The sequence below is a fragment of the Dasypus novemcinctus genome, chromosome 14 (assembly GCF_030445035.2).
Source record: "Dasypus novemcinctus isolate mDasNov1 chromosome 14, mDasNov1.1.hap2, whole genome shotgun sequence".
Lineage (NCBI taxonomy): Eukaryota > Metazoa > Chordata > Mammalia > Cingulata > Dasypodidae > Dasypus > Dasypus novemcinctus.
The window spans coordinates 62,562,753-62,574,543 of record NC_080686.1 but is presented as its reverse complement, the minus strand read 5'-3'; the positions used below and the strand labels follow the sequence as shown (position 1 = coordinate 62,574,543).

At 38.7% G+C, this 11,791-nt stretch overlaps 1 protein-coding gene across 4 annotated transcripts in view; it reads right to left on the bottom strand.

The window, feature by feature from the left end:
* Positions 1–11,791, bottom strand: part of VPS13B (vacuolar protein sorting 13 homolog B) — a 1,042,333-nt gene that overhangs the window by 23,983 nt on the left and 1,006,559 nt on the right. For all 4 annotated transcript variants that reach the window (XM_071207936.1, XM_071207935.1, XM_058275777.1 and 1 more), the window contains one exon: positions 2,707–2,825. In XM_071207936.1, the coding sequence (XP_071064037.1) occupies positions 2,707–2,825 (119 nt within the window). The remainder of the gene's footprint in view (positions 1–2,706; positions 2,826–11,791) is intronic.

The following is an 11,791-nucleotide window of genomic DNA, read 5'->3' as shown; positions in this document are numbered from 1 at the left end:
TTATTCAAACTGTCAGTGACATGTGACATTGATGGTGATTCCCTCCTCCTGGAGACACTTTTTTTATATGTCTTCCAGGACACCACATTCTCAGTCTTTCTACTCTGGTCCCTCATCTACACTCACCTATGCTAATCCCTCCTCTTCTTCCAGACCTTTTAATGTCAAGGTGTCCAAAGCACTGCTCTTGGTCCTCTTCCTTTCCCTGTCTCCACTCACTTCCTGGGAGATCTCATCTAGTCTCATGGCTTATATGCTGATCATTTCCACATTTCTACATTTAGCCCAGACCTCTCCCCTGAACTCCAGACTTTTATTTCTAACTTAAGGCCCACATATTCAGATATCTAAAAGACATCTAAACTTATCATGTCTATAACCAAAGTTTTCATCTTACCCCCTGAACATACATACAAGCATACATGCATGCATACATATATATGTATACTCTTTCCCATCTCAATTAATGGCAACCACATTCCTCCAGCTGCTCAGACCAAAGATTTTTGTGTCATTCTGATATATCAATCCTCATCCATTGTGTCAAGAAATCCCATTGACTTTACCTTGGAAATATATCCAGAATCTGATCATTCTAAGGTGACCATCCACAGTTACCACTATAGTCTAAGCCACCAGCATCTCTAGTCTGAATAACTGTAATAATCTCCTAACCCCTTACCCTGCATCCCCTTGCTTCTCTACAATTTACCTCAACAAAGCAATCAAATGATCTTCAGTGTGCCAACAACTTCCCCATTTTACTCAGAATGCAAACCAAACCCTTACGATGGCTTCCTAGGTGCTACACAGTATGTTTCCCTCCTTCGAGCCCTATTTCTTTGATCTCCTGTACTACTACTTCGACTCCTTCCACTTGGCCTACACTGGCCTCCTGCCTGCTCCTCAAATACACCAACCCTTGGACTAGCGGTACACTCTGTCTGGAAAGCTCGTCCCCCAGATAATCACATTATTAATGCCCTTGCTACCTTCAAACCTTTGCTCAAAAGTCAATTTCTTCATGAGGCTTTCCTACCCCAATTTATTAAAAACTGCACTATTCCTCTCCCCAGGCCCTGGCACCCCCATCACTCCTAGAGGACTCTAATTTTATTCCTGTAGAACCTAGCCCTTCTATTGTACCACTTAATTAACTTATTTATTTTGTTTATTGTCTGTCCCCTCTCCTGATTCTATGAGAACATGAGAACACAATCTCCTCAAGGGCAGAGATTTTGGTCTTTTTATTTGCTGATGATCTCTGTGATTAGAATAGTACCTGGCACCTAGTAAGCACTGAAAAAATATTTCTTGAATAGATGAATTAAGGATGTACAAGTAAATAAATACTTGTACCTTTCCTATTTCGACCACAGAACCATGGGCTGTTGCTATTGTCATTAGCCAATGTCTTACTAATACCCTTTCTGAAATTGTTGTGTAGGCTGGAAACAAAAAATGTAGTCTCCAATTTCACAGATACTATTAATAATTTAGCAGAGAAAATTTTGTCTAAATATTACAAATTCAAATTAGCAGGTTCCAAATTATGAGTTATTACAATACATAAAAATCACAGAACATTTTTTAAAAAAGGCTTAAACAAATATATGGAAGTTGGTATTATTTTATTTTAATCTTAAATTATTTTTGCTGCTTAAAAATGTTTATTTTAGAAAATCAAAATACAGATTATTATGTAATCATTTATAATCCCAAGTCTATCAACAATTTTTATTCTTTTCTCTTCAGTCTTTTTTCTAGGAATGCTTTCTGTGTATGTGAATGTGTTTGTATGTACATGTGACACATAACTAGGATCATACTTACATATTTAATTTTATATTCTATCCATTAAAAACTTGATAATGCCTTTTTATTAGTGGGTATACCATTTATTTTTACATTCCCCTACTAATAGACATTTGCACTCTGATTATTTTGCCATTGTAATTTCTCTGCATATATATCTTTGCCCACTTTTCCTGTAATTTCATTAAAATCTCTTAACAGAGGTTTCAAAATTCTTAATATATATTGCGAATGGGCTTTCCAGAAAATGGCACTAATTTATACTTCTACCAGGACTGTATATGATAGAACATCATTGTTAATTTGATAAATAAATAGTATCTTATATAAATTTCTGTTTCTTTGATTACTTATATTTCCTCTTCCTAGAATTATCTGTTCATGCCTTTTGCCCTTATTTCTTTTTGGAAGGAGGGGATTCTTTAGACTATTCCTATTAAATTACCTGAGCTCTTTTAAATTAAGGTTATTAACTCTTTGGTTCATGTTTTTAAAACCTGATGGCAACACTCAGGTTGAAGGGATAAAAATGTGGCCCTGAGAAGTATATGTATTTTGAAGTTGAAGTTGTCATACAGATACAGAAGTAATAACTTGCATCTCATGCTTATGATAATGCTATAATTCAAAACACACGTCTTCAGTTTATAAATCAGTTTGTTGAACCTATCACAGAAGACCTAAAAGACGTACCCAAGAAAGATGCTATATTGCTTTCTCTTTGTAGTTATGATTTAATGCTAATAACCATATCCTTACTTATGGATTACACAATAATTAACCAAAAGTTTTAACATACATAAAGAGATCACAAAGAATGCTAAATAGCAGGATTCAAAGTCATAACAGGAAAGCTTACTATATTGCTATCAGGAAAATAATTAAACTTACCTGTTGGTATTGCTTAAAATAGGTTCTGCTTTTTCTTCTGGGGCAAAAGTTATGAAGACTGTGCCACACTGATGAACAATGTCCACATATACATAGCCAAAACCAGTCAGGAACAAAACCTGCCAAATGAATATTCACTATCTGATTAAAAAGAAATAAGAAACACTACTGAAATGGCAGACTTCAAATGTCTCAAGTTCTGATTTAATACCACAAACACTTCCTGGATATATATTTTTTATATCCATATGTACAGGCTACTCAGTTGACTTAAATGAAAAAAAAAATAACAAAACAAAAGATCAAATCCAGATTTTTCAATATCCAGCTGTAAGGCTCACAGGGAAAAAAAAAATGATGGATGACGGGGCATAAGTATCTTCATTCTCTGCTTCTTTGGAATTGGCAAATAACTCTGTATGGGCTGGAGCCCAGCCATGGGGCCAGCTTTATGTGTGCATATGAATCTCAGTGGAAAAAAGCCCTAAAAATCAGGACTTCAAATGAAATGTGCAAAAAGTTTCAGGCTCTTGAGTGTTGACTTACTATCATGGGGGTACCCTTCTGTACCACAGACATAGACATATAACTGAAAACCTACCAACAAAATGCTTCATGAATTCCCCCAAGGTCCCTCACATAACTTGTAACAAGAATGTTAGATAAATTAATTTGCTGGGAGTCAAAATTAATTTTTCTATCATGAGAAAGTGGACTAAGACCTAAAAAACATTCTATCCCAGGAAGCCAGGTGCTAGGTCAGAAGAACAGATGTTAAATACCAGTGTTGCTTAAATGGATAAATATTTGAAAACAGAACTATTTGAAAAACAACGCCAAGAACCTCATGCTTATAGCCAGGATTACCTGAGGGTAGGGGCAAAACCTCCTTATGCTAGGGTACAGTTGATACTGATGATTTGCAATACCAATGCAGTCCAAATCTGGGCCTTCAGTTATTGTTAGGACAACAAATAAAAGAAGACAGACTGAAAATTCATGGATGAAGGAAGAATGTTAGGTGTTTACTTGGCATATAACAAATGAATTCTAATTTTACCAGTGAAGACGTACCAGAAGACTATATGTAGATTGACAGGAGAAAGTCACAAACTCAAATTTGGAAGTAACTTCAAGGTCATTGACCTCCTTTCTTACAAAGTGGCTCCTCCTTCAGAGATCCTGACCAAATTAAGCATCCAGGAAACCTGGATGTCATCTCTACATCCTCCCTCTGCTCATCCCCTGCAACCTGGCAGTCACCAGTCCTCCCCTGATGCCTTCTTTTTTCATTCTAGGGACAGTGCTTTACCTTACACCTTTGTCTGACACTCACAATGCCCTGTGCTTAGAATACGCTTTCTCTATACAAGGTCTTTCAAAATCCAAAGTATCTTGGCACACAGAGCTTAAAGGACATCTTATTGCATGAAGCTATTCCCTAATATCTTTATTCTCTTCCTCAGTTTGATAACTGCTACTCCTACATTGCAAAGTATTTTAGGTCCAATGCTCTATCCATTGCACTACAGAGCCATATGCAAAGTACTTTAATCATGTATCTATTTGAGCACAAATTTTATTGTTTGCATCCTAGTTACCTGTTTATATTCCTGCCTCAACCTCTAGATTGTAAATTTCTTGAGAACAGGGGTGGAGTCAATTGTGTATTTGTATTCTCCATGGACCTGTTTCTCAAATGGATAGTTTTGCAAAAGCATTTGTTTCAAAAGACTCTGCATCCTGATTTTGCCCTATTTGTTCCAAGGTTAAGAATTAAACTTGACTATGATAAAACATGGAATGCAGCCAACTTAAAAAAAAAATGGCTCCACTCATCAACCTTAAACAAAATAGGTATTCTTTGAGAAACATTTATTTACATTTATAAAAGCCATTCCTTAGGAGGCCATGTAAAGCAGTAAGTCACACTGCTTTTTTACTAAGTGCATAGATACAGAATTATTTATTACGCATAGGGCTTTTTAAGGTGCTGTGCTCTCTTCTATATTCCCTTTTCCTAATGACTCTCAGTAACTTCAGTGCATACCCCAGGTTTTTAGCAGAGTGCCAAAAACCAGAACTACATCTCTAAGGAGAGGTCCTGGGATCAGCATCGGGAAATATTTATGTTCTGCACATTCTCAAAGTCATATTCAGGCACAATGAAATGAGGATATTCATACTCTCCGAGATAACAAAGATAAGGCTGGTTTCTGCTAACTGTCCAAGGGCCTTTTGACAGCAAGCAAATTAATCTAAACCTTTAAGGTACTTCTTCTGGCCAAGAAAACCAGGATTCGGGAGATAAATTTTGTTGGGTATCCCTTTCACTCACCAGGTAAGGGTGGACGGAAGACAGATTTTAATTCTTGGAGCCTATATGTCTCTTTCCACATATAGAGAAAGCAGGCTTCTCCCAACTAAAGGCCTTTTGTACAGTGGCAGCTCTAGGGATGAGGGATTTAGGCACCTAAGTGCCAGAGAAATTAAGCACTTAAACCCAGGTTCCCCAGAAGTTTAAAGTAAATCCCTGTTTTGTACTGATCAATTGATCATTCAGTCAATTATTCGAAAAACACTGAGAGGGTAACTACAAAGATTCAGTTTCTGCATTAGGCACAGAGAAGATACCGTTAAACTTTCAAGTTGCTCATTTCCCAGCTGGTGAAAAGCCAGGTAGACAAATACTGAGAAAATAAGTAACAATTCCAGAGCAGAGATATATAAAATGCTTCTCCCTCCTAGTATATTAGCTGTCATGGTCTCATAAACTTCATGAGGTCAACAGTTTAGTGTCCATTTTGTTCAGTACTTATAACCAGTGCCTGTAAGTCAATAAAGATATAAGCTGATGAACTGAATGGACATTATCTAAATTTGGCTTCTGTGATAGACACTTCTATTCTCTATCCACTTCTAGTTCTCTTCTTCCAGGAACAGAGCAGGATTAGGTATGGCCATGTGACTAGTTTGGGCCAATGGGCTAAAGGTAGATTTGTCATGTGTTACCATGTTTTATGCCATAGCATAAAAGAGCCAGGCTTTTCCCCCTGCTGTGGCAACTAAAAAAAACCTTTTGGTTCTGGATCACTGGTGGGCTAAATCCAGTTTGCTGCCTATTATTGTAAATAAAGCTTTACTGGAACATACCTATACTCACTTGTCTCTTTCTTATGGCAGAGTTAAATAGTTGTGACAGAGGCTGTATTGCTTGTAAAGCCTAATATATATTCTATCTAGAACTTAAAAGTTTGGTGACCCCTGCTTTAGCTGTGGTAGATTGTTACACTAATGTCCCTCAATGAATTGCATATCCCAGTATCACATGCCCTTCTGTAGTCTCTTCCCATATTGGCTGTGTAACTTTCTTCAGCTAATGGGTCATCAGCAAATTTGATGAAGAGGAGGCTTGGTAAAGCTTTGTCTTTGGGGTTTGCCCTGTTGGCACCATGTGAGGAAGACTGGTCCTGCCTCTTTGAGGATGAAAGGAGAGAGAGATGCCAAGACTTCCAGCTGAATCCATCCCTCAGCCAGTTCTTCAACTGAATGCAGCTACATGAGTGATTCCTGCATAACCCTTCAGATAACTCACCCAACCAACTCTCAGAATCATGAGAAGTGGTAAATCACTGTTGTATGTTTTTTAAAAAGCCACTAGGCTTTGGCATGCTTTATCACCATGGAGCATATACAAAATGATGAGTCTCTGAGTAGCCATGTAGAAGAGAGTCCCCTAATGACAAACACTGGATATGTAGCATGAACAAGAAATATATTCTAGGATTATGATAAGCAGCAAACTGAGCTTATACTAACTAAGATAATTTAGTAACAGAAGTAGAGTTCTATTAGAAACCTAAAACATGAAGTCCATGCATAATGCTCAGGCAGTAGAAATTGTATCAAAAGCTAAAAAGATGGGGATCCATGTCATGAAGTGGCAAAACATTTAGTAAAAGTGCTGCCTGAGATAACTTGGGAGACAGATCACGAACCTAATAAATTTGTAGCTCTACAAGATGAGGTTTGAAAATAAAACATTAGTAATGTTTGTTGGCTGCTGCTGTCTGTGTCTGGCACTGTATTATGAGGAAGAGATGAACTCAGGAAAGAATTGGCCAGTTTGCAAACAAAAATGAAAGAGAATAGAGATTCCAGAATTCCAGGGTCTTGCCAAGTTGGAAATGCCAAGTGCTTTTAAATCCCAAACAGCCAGAGATAAAATACAGAAAGCCTTTGAATACAAAAGTATACCCTTAGGCTGAGTATGGGTATCACATCCACTTTAAAACTTCTTAATTGTCAAGGTAATTTAGGAAGATTAGATTAAGGATATAGGCATCTCCACAGAAGCTCTCTTAAATCCAGAGAGGTAAGGAAGCAAGATAGCAAAGAAATTTGTTTTTAAAGGACCTAATTGTGGTATTGGCAATGGAATTCTCAGGAACCAAATAGCTAAGAAATATATTGAGTTTTTGAGAACTTGCTATTGCCCAATGAACTCATGAAACTAAAGAACTGTTTGAGACTCAATACAAGCTACAGATGTGGCCAAAGAAGATCTCTCAGAAGGTGGGTCCAGGGACCTGAAGAACAAAGGTGAGAGAGTGCATCTAGGAGTAGAAACAGGGCTCAACAACCATTCCGTGCTTTTTTGGTACAGACCCCACAATAAGTGACCACAGAAGTTTCAGAGTTGCTATGAACAAGAGGCTGCTGTATGTCTCTCATTTTTTCCCCTTCCGAATAGAAGGGCTTATTACTGTTATCCCGACCTATATAGCAGCCAGGATGGAGGATGAGCAATAAATTCATTGGTCTCTAGACAAATGATCATCTAGAGTTACATCTGGACTGATTATCACTCAGAAATATCAGATTCTGAGTAGGATATGGTGACTGATTAGAACCTTGGGAAAGATTTGTCTGTTCTGTGTATGGGAAAAAGAATGGATTAAATGACTGATGACCAGAAGGGATTTTCTTTTTTTTTTTTTTAGTAGTTTGTCATGGCAGAATAACCTAGCTAGTTGTGAGAGTTTGAATTTTGTGAATCCCAGAAAAGATTATGTTCTTGAACTAATCCATTCCTGTGGGTATGGGGTCCTTTAATGAATTTGATTTCATTAAATTCAGTTAAGGGACCTTTGATTAGATCACTTGATTAGATTGCTTTAGAACTTTTGATTGTACTACATCAGTGAGGTGTTACTTAGGTTGGGTGTCTGCCTCGTTCTGGGTCTTATATAAACTGAGAACATGTGTAGACAAAGAGGAGACACAGAGAAAGGGAGCTCTGCCATTTTGACCCTGTCATGTGAGAGAGAGGACTCCAGGGAGGTTGAAAGCTGCAGAAAGAGAAGCCTGAAGAGGCTTCAGGAGATCAGGCCCAGGGAGAGATGTTTGATCGCCAACAGCTGAGCTCAAGGAGAACTAATAGAGAGACCAGCAGACCCACCATCTTGCTTTGCCATATGATAGGACTTCAGGATCTGCTAGAAGCCTACCTTTGGTGAGAAAGCATCTCTGATGATGCCTTGATTTGGACATTTTTGCAGCCTCAGAACTGTAAGCTTTTACCCTTATGAATTTCCCATTACAAAAGCCAACCCATTTCTGGTATATTGCATTGGCACACTAAGACACAGTCCTGATCAACACTGTCATTTAAGTTATTTTTTATTATCTTCACAGTGGTAGTTGTGAGGAGTATGTGGGAGGCTATAGGCAAAATATAACTAGGGACCGTTGCTCTAATCATAAAATCTATTTGGGGGATACTTTGCAATTTGCCTTTTGTATTTTTATTAAAGCACTTTGATCAATAACATTTTCTCTCACATCTTTTGAGTATAAGGATACCACCGCAGGCCTACATCCTGCCTTCTACTTAGTACATTATCTTTTACTACAATTGCAAATCAGAACACTTTAATATAATTTGTGCTCTTCTATGTATCCATTTATCTTTTTTTTTTTTTTTAAGATTTATTTATTTATTTAATTTCCCCCCCTCCCCTGGTTGTCTGTTCTTGGTGTCTATTTGCTGCGTCTTGTTTCTTTGTCCGCTTCTGTTGTCGTCAGCGGCATGGGAAGTGTGGGTGGCGCCATTCCTCGGCAGGCTGCACTTTCTTTCACGCTGGGCGGCTTTCCTCACGGGCGCACTCCTTGCGCGTGGGGCTTCCCCACGCGGGGGACACCCCTGTGTGGCAGGGCACTCCTTGCGCGCATCAGCACTGCGCATGGCCAGCTCCACACAGGTCAAGGAGGCCCGGGGTTTGAACCGCGGGCCTCCCATGTGGTAGACGGATGCCCTAACCACTGGGCCAAAGTCCGTTTCCCTCCATTTATCTTTATTGAAATGTTTATTTATATCCAATGAACTATTTTTTAAAAATTACACCAATTTAATTTTACTAATAAGACACAAGGTGACAAGGCATTAATGGAAAGCATTCCTGAAATCCCTCCTTCCCCTTTTTCTCTCTCTCTCTTTCTCTTTTTATTTTGCTCCCTGCCTCTCTTCCTATCCCAGCCTTCCCCCCTTAGGCTTTATGATCCAGGCATAATCAAGAAGGGGTTATAAAGCATCACACCTCTGCAGCTAAGTTAAATTATAGGCATTACTCTTATTAAAAGTCATCCTTCTAATTCTCATTGATTCCTCCTTCAGAGAGCTGCAATTCCCATTATGGTACATCTTTTGGGGTTCCTTCCTTCCCCCCTTCAATTCTTTCTTCTACCTCATTTGCTCCTACCTCAAAATTTCACTTCCTTTATTACATGAAACATTTTAGCGATTGTTTTCTTCTCATTCCTAGCCTATCCTTCCACATCCAAAATGGCCATCTTTTGGCCCACTCTTTTGTTAAAGAGTCCCTTAAAGGGATTCTACTCTCTAAGCTTAAAAATGATAATTTTCTCTCTTACTTTTGAATCTTCAAGTGGAAAATAGTGTAACAGTTAACTTGTGCTGGGAGTTGAGATGTTTAAATTGAATTGAAGATATTCTAATTAGGAATTTTCTTTGTTCTGCTGACTTTTGACTGAAAGTCATTTTTCATATAAAATTTCATCCCCTACTTTGGGGAAGGAATGTATTTAAAGTTTAGTACTTATACCACCAGATAAAATGGTTTCTAAAAGAATATTTTAAGAAGGAAATCCATGATATGGAAGAATTAAAGACTTAGGCTGTAAATGGAAGAAGAGACTTCCACAGATGCTAAGGGATTAAACCCTAGCCTGCAGAGAAAGGGAACAGGATGTAGCCTGCCTGGTCTCAGGTAATGGTCTGTTCAGAGTGTCCTGATGGACAGGATAGCACTCTGTTTTAGTCAGCCAAAGGAGTGCTGATGCAGAATACCAGAAATCTGTTGGCTTTTGTAAAGGGTATTTATAATATTTGGGGTAGAAGCTTAGAGTCACAAGGCCATAAAGCATAAGTTAGTTCCACCACCAAAATCTGTTGCCACATGTTAGAGCAAGATGGCTGCCAGTCTCTGTGAAGGCTCAGCCTTTTTCTTAAGGCTCCATGGTCTCAGCTTCTTCTGGTCTCAGCTGTAGTCTGGTATATGGCTCATTTCTTCCTGGGCTCAGCTGCTCTGGTCTCTCCGTAAGGTCAGCTGTAGACTATCAGGTTCTCTTTCTTCCCAGGGACTCTACTATGTCTATGGAGCCATCTTTATTCTGTTGTGTTCCTTGCCTGTGTGTTTACTTCCTGGGGCTCCAGCATCAAAACTCCAGTTGTCTCCTCTGCCATGTTGTTTTCTTTGTGAGTCCTCACTCACCAAGGGGTCAGAGACTCAATGTCCTACTGACATGGCCCAATCAAAGCCCTAATCATTATTTATTCAAGCAAAAGTGAAGCCTCTGATGTTAATGCAATCTAATATGCCCAGAGGAATCGACCAGTTTGTAAACATAATCCAGCATATATTTTTGGAATTCATAAACATTACCAAACTTCCATACCTTCTCTAAGCTGGACTCTGAGTTTTAGTAAGCCCTGTGGTGGTTGTAGCAGAGACAGACTTGAGGGTGGAAAGGTTGTCAAGAGAGAGACTTTTAAAAGAGATATTACTAAAATTTAGGACAGGGATGATTAACAAAGGCTTGAATTAGGCCTTGGGGGCATAGAGAAAGGCAGTTTAGTTTCCAGAGACATTTCTGAGATAATTGTGGTAGAATTTAGTGATTAATTGAATGTGTGGGTGAAGAGAGAGAAAGGACATCACTGGGATACAGTAGGAAGAAGATAGGCTTGGGAAGGCAGATAGTTCTGCGTTGGAACCCAGACCCATTCTCTGTGCAGGTTAACCTCTCTGAGCTTCGGGAGCAACCACATTTTAGGGAGGTGATAGGGACTAATGATAATATATTTAGAGTGCCTGACATAAAATAGGCATTCAATACAAGCTTATATCAATATTACCGGAGATTTTTATGTTGGGAAATAGTGATAACATTAACCAAAGCCGAGAATCCAGGAGAAGCTGATTTTAGGAATGACAAAGGATCATTTGGGTTTTAGACCTGTTGAGTTTGAGATGCTTATAGGTCATTCAGGCAGAGATGTCTGCTGGGTAGTTAGAAACAGAAATTTGGAGCTTGGGAGGGATGTAGGGGCCAGAGATAGATATCTGGAAGTGACTGAGCATGAGATGGTAGCTAAAGTTAAAAAGTTATAAGATTGATTTTATCTCTCAGGTATGGGAAGGAGGGAGATGAATTTCTAGGATGGTCAGGGTAGAAAAGATTGGATAGGGATGAAAAGGAAATAACAGATATTCTGGATATAATTATTTCCTCTGCATATTTACTAGAAATATTTTAGGGAAATCTGTACTCTCAAGAATCTCTGGAAGCAGTTTGTGACTTAACCAGAACAAACTGGTAAACACACAGGGAACTCAAGACAAGGGCACTTGGCAGACATTCTGATGGGTTCCAACTTGCTGATACCTGTTCTGGCCCTGGTACAGGGGGTGGGAAGGGTGAAAGAAGTAAGCAAGAAGCCAGATACCCAGGTGGATTTTTTTTTGCATGTAAAAATTCCTGGATGGAGGCTAGGGATGTCTCT